At 27.3% G+C, this 5,615-nt stretch overlaps 1 protein-coding gene across 1 annotated transcript in view; it reads right to left on the reverse strand.

Annotated features, from left to right (window-relative positions):
* Positions 1-558: 558 nt before the first annotated feature.
* LOC105626542 overlaps positions 559-5,615 on the reverse strand; it is a 14,184-nt gene continuing 9,127 nt past the window's right edge. Inside the window, exons 3-5 of the mRNA XM_012207840.1 lie at positions 2,391-2,974; positions 1,995-2,107; positions 559-566 (exon numbers count right to left, since the gene is read on the reverse strand). Of these exons, the coding sequence (XP_012063230.1) occupies positions 559-566; positions 1,995-2,107; positions 2,391-2,974 (705 nt within the window). The remainder of the gene's footprint in view (positions 567-1,994; positions 2,108-2,390; positions 2,975-5,615) is intronic.

Consider the following 5,615-nt stretch of genomic DNA (forward strand, 5'->3'; position numbering starts at 1 on the left):
GAGAGAGAGAGAGATTTGTATGTACATGAATAACATTGAATCTTTTTTTTAATAATATATTATAAGAATATAAGCCCAAAATTAGAATTTTAAGGGAATTTATGCTTGCAGGAAGCAAAATGATAATAAACAATTCCTGAAAATGTCGATATATTAATAATTCTACACTGAAAAAAAATATACTCAATTTTAATAAATATTTAGTTGAATACTGCCAATTAAATATTTATTAAATATAAAGATATATTTATTTGATACAAGAAATGTTAATTTGATTTAACAATCATTTTTTTTATTGAATAAATATTTACTTACTGTAAATAAATGTTTAGTTGGTAGTATTAAATTAAATATTTATTAAAATTAACTATATTTTTTCTCAGTGTGAGGTCAGTGATTTCTAATTTCAGTGTAACAACTAAATATTATTTTCAGACTATACCAATATACTTATACTTCTGTATAAAATATATAATTTATATATTTTTTTCAATTTATATTTCATATAACTTTTACATAGCCACTGTTCGCAAAAAATTGCAATATACGAACGATGTTTTAATTACCTGGAACAACAAGATACTTGTTTTTGTAGCAAACAAAAATGATATATATCATATTTCATAAGTTACAAATTTAGGTACATAGAGTTATTAACATTTGAAGTCTTAAATTATATACACAAATATAAAATTGTATGTATGAATATTTTGTACATAATTTAATTAAAGTGCTCATAAAATGATCATTTGAAATTTAAAAAATATTATATAATTTATTAATTTTTCATTAATCAAACGAAGGAATATCTGCATTACTTACATCACTAAAAGTAGCGATGGATAAATGAAATAATTTTCCCGCTGTGATTTTAACTACGTTATTCGATCGGGCAATAATCAGAATGAGACCACGTGCAGTTGTGTGGTGTAGATTATACCAATCAGTCATATATGCCATTTCTCCGACAAGTTTGCACTAATTTAACATAAAATTCTGAGTAACAATTTCATAATTTAGATTAATATCACGTGAAAGAAAATAGAAATAATTAAATTTGTTAAAAATGAGACAATTTCATTAAAAAATTATAATTTAAAAATTGTAATATGTAGTATTACACTCTCTTCTTTTCTTAAAGTACTAACTACATTATTAAGAGAATATTAAAACCTGATTTTTTTGTTTCAGAATATTTTGAATCTCCACGTAATACCTGTTCTGTGACAATTTCTCCGATGTAGCAGAATATAAAAATATTGAAACTCATTGATAAATATGAAAAAAGGTAAGATATTAGTTTTGTCTTATCAAATGTTTCCCAAATCTACGCAGAAGAAAATTTGTACTAAATTTAACGTGCCCAATTCACTTAAATTTTTATGTAAATGTAACACATGTCTTATCAAATGTTTCCCAAATCTACGCAGAAGAAAATTTGTACTAAATTTAACGTGCCCAATTCACTTAAATTTTTATGTAAATGTAACACGTATTATATGAAAAAGTAATATTAAATAAAAAATGAAAACAAAAAAACGTTTTGAAAATACAATTTTAAAAGAAATTTCGAAGGTGTATTTCTTGAATAATATTAACATAATATGTTGCATTAATTCGTAAATTTTATTTATTTATCTTTGAATTTACGTTTTCAAACTATGTTATGTTTATGTTATATATTCCATTCTATTGTCAATTGTATCTCTTTAATGTTAATAATTGTCGAATGTCAATTTAACACAAAATGGTCAAACAATATAATGCGTTTCACGTTAAATTAACACATGAGTATGTAAAAAATCCCACACAATATTTTGTCCACGACTGATTCTAATACGAATATAAAATGTTTTTTACAATGTAAAATTTAATATATGAGCTTTATTATATAATTTATTGTTTTTAATACACATTTTGTAATAGTAACCATGTTTGATTTTTCATAAATAAGTGACATTTATTTGTGTGAAATAAAATTTGCATTTTCTTACGTCTATAGCGTACCGTAGCAGTGTAATATCCAAGCAAGCACATTATTGTTGTGCATCCCGTTAATTCCACAAAAGCTGGTTTATGCATAATACTTTCCAGTTGTGATATAAAACTGAAACAGTTGTGATATAAAACGTATAAATGTGTATAACAGTTCAGTTTTTTTATAAATAAGTCATACATTAAACTGATTAAACATGTCTTTTCACAAATATAATTAACAACAAACTTCTTTTTAATAATCCATAAGAAAAAGAAAATTAGTTTATCCTAATTTTAATGTAAACCTCTGTCTTAAAATGATCAATTAATTATTAAGTTAACTGATAATTTAGAATTTTTTTTATAGAGTATTAGAAAATATGTGTTTTTTCCGAGTGTTTGTTTTGAAATACCTCAATATTCTTAAGTGATGTTCTACGATAGCAGCCAGTTTTTGTTCAGATTTATCATTTTTCTCCGTTTGATTTTCAATTAATTCATGTAGCCACAGGTATAGTACGTTTAACTGACCACAAGCATGTATCGCGAAGACAGCAGCCAAACTGCAACCTCCGACAGTACAAGTACTTATTACTAATATTACCAGCTGTTGCAGAATTACCGCAATTTCATTTTGAGGTGTAAATCTCGTATCGATGATTTTACTATAAATCGGACATGTCATTGAACGCGTTGTAAAAGTCTCGTTGCCGATGGTGATAGTAGCAGTTCTCATCGATTGCCCTAAGCCGAATAATAGGCAACTGCCCTGCATCATTATGCCACAGATTATAGTAACGAAACGGCCAAACTTGGCATGTTGCAGCATCACTTTACGTTCACCGATCCTTTGCACCAGATTCCAGTCTGTCTCCATATGTCGTATTAATTTTTGAATATCATCTGTACGCTTGAGCAACACCCAGTAATGCATCGAGCTCATAAATCTGTTGATCAGTGGCAACATGGGATTCAGTTTTTGCTGGCTATTCTTTGCCTCAAATAACACATATAATAAACACGGTATTGTTGGGACTGTTATTATGCTTAAACAAATGAAAATTTGTAGTAATATTATAATTTTATACACTAAACTCGGTACATTTTTTTGTGGCCACGCACCGATTGGTTTGAGAAACCATCGATTAAATTGTAAACAGTAATCGATATGTTTTTCCGATGTTTTTCTTTTTGGCGCATGTTTTGAATTTGACATGATCGCTGCACGAGAGCACACAGTATACTGTCACGGATGGACAATTCATTGTACTGTAATATAAAGAAGCGCCTGCGCCAATCTTCAGAAGAGTTTGGTGATCGGTCTGACATTAAAAAGGGTGTTCACATGAACTGATATTTTCTTCGAAATGTATATCGCGTAACCAATGAGCGTATTCAATTCCGTATAACGTAAAACGCCTATTATTTCTGATTGGTTACTCGTTACATAAAAAAAAAATGTCAGTCCATATACAAAGCACCCTTGCTCTGAAAGGGACGTATATTTAATCGATGTATTTACTCATTGAGAGTTTCTATTGCTTGAAGTGTGAGTGAATATTGCGTGTCATGAACATTGTAAGGAAAGATTCGTGAAAGTGCTTCAATATAACAGACTTTTTTATTATTTAATATATTGTATTCATGTTTTTTTTGTATTTTAATTGAGTAAGAATATGTGCGATTGGAGATTATACTTTTAAATCTAAAAAAATATAAATTTTACCTTAATGAAGAAAACTTCTAACACATTTGCAAAGAAAATGTTGCATTATGAACGCGGTCATTGATCAAATTATTAAAAGTAATGTCAAATTCTAACATTTCTAGTACTTCGATTTTATAACTCTTATTGATAGATAGGTAATATTATATTGTCAATGCGTAGATACTATGCAACAATATCATAACGAACTATTAAGAGTCGTGAAGTGTTTCGTGAATCTTGCAGTCCATTTCATCAGAACGAAGAGCAGCCTGGTATAGTATCAGGCTGCTCCTCGCCCTGATGAAGTGGACTGCAAGGTTCATAAAACATTCGCATTTCAAAAATGGATCTGGACACGGAGGAAATACGCGAAACGCAAAATCTTTATATAGAAAGTACTCGTGGAAATCTCAAGAATATTATCATTATATATATATATATATATATAATATTAAAATGCTTAATATTGTTAACCTTCGATCTTTTGAATCTGAACGAAAATTTTAATCGCTTCTAAACGCTATTATTTTATGTGTGGTATTTATGGTTGATATGTATCAATGTTGGGCAAAATATAATCAATTTATAGATTACTGATTACTGTTAAAAGTTTGATACTTGATTATTGTAACATTTTTTAGTTGCCTTCAAATAAATCTTAGGTGTTATTTAAATGAATTTTTAAAATAATTTGTCAATCAATTGTGACTTGAATAACTTTTTGATATGATAAACATGTTCTTTAATAATAAATTGTAAAAATTATGAATATTATTTTTTATGCATGACTGAAAATTTATGATTGATTATTATTTTTTTAATCACAAGTGTTTTTCATTTGCTTCAATAATTGACTAAAGTGATCATATTACATATCATTTTTAATCAATTACTTTAGTTAAGCCGGAATTTAATCGATTAATCATATAAAATTTTTTTATAATTGTTTTATAATTAATTTCATTAATTGATTATATTAATCATGATTATAAATGTATATTTGGAATTTTTAGTCGATTATTTTTATTATTAGTTAACTAATAAATTAATTGATTGTGCCCAACTGATATGTACGGCTGTGAGATTTTAAATTGTATGTAGAAAAACATCGAATTTTTATTCATCCAGATTGTGGAGAGTCGTTACTACAGATTTTGTAGTAATAAAATATGTTCAAAGTCTAACATAACTATAACAAAAGACTCACCATCGAAATAAAACAAATATGGTATAAACTATATATAAAAATGACATTGAATTATTACATGGTTCACACTTTGATATTTTACAAGAATTTTCAAATAGCTTACTGTAGCCAATAACTTACTATAGTCAAAAACTTATCTATATTATTGTCACCTCTACGTTGTATATAAATTGATGCGCCCACGCTTCTCATTCAGTCATACTTGGGACTCATCAATAATAAAAGACAAAGGAAGAAGAATATCTCGGAAAATACAAGTTTTACAGAAAAATATTTCAGACAAAAATGTTGTAAAATTCAAAAAGATCTATTTACTTATCTTATCAGTTTGACCTTGGGTCGCTAAGATCACATCGATTTTTTTTTTAATGGAACACCCTACTTTTGATTCCAGATATCCACCTAGTAAATTTATTTTGCAATCTGATAGTTTTCTTTACGATGTGCGATGTGCGATTGAAGATTATACTTTTAGGTCTAAAAAAATATAAATTTTACCTTAATGAAGAAAACTTCTAACACATTTGCAAAGAAAACATTGCATTATGAACGCGATCATTGATCAAATTATTAAAAGTAATGTCAAATTCTAACATTTCTAGTACCTCGATTTTGTAACTCTTGTTGATAGATAGGTAACATTATATTGTCGTATGTATATTGTTATAATGCGTATAACATATTATGTATGGAAAAGTAAACTGTGCAACAATATCATAACGA

The sequence above is a fragment of the Atta cephalotes genome (genome assembly GCF_000143395.1).
Source record: "Atta cephalotes unplaced genomic scaffold scaffold00005, whole genome shotgun sequence".
In the NCBI taxonomy this organism is placed as follows: domain Eukaryota; kingdom Metazoa; phylum Arthropoda; class Insecta; order Hymenoptera; family Formicidae; genus Atta; species Atta cephalotes.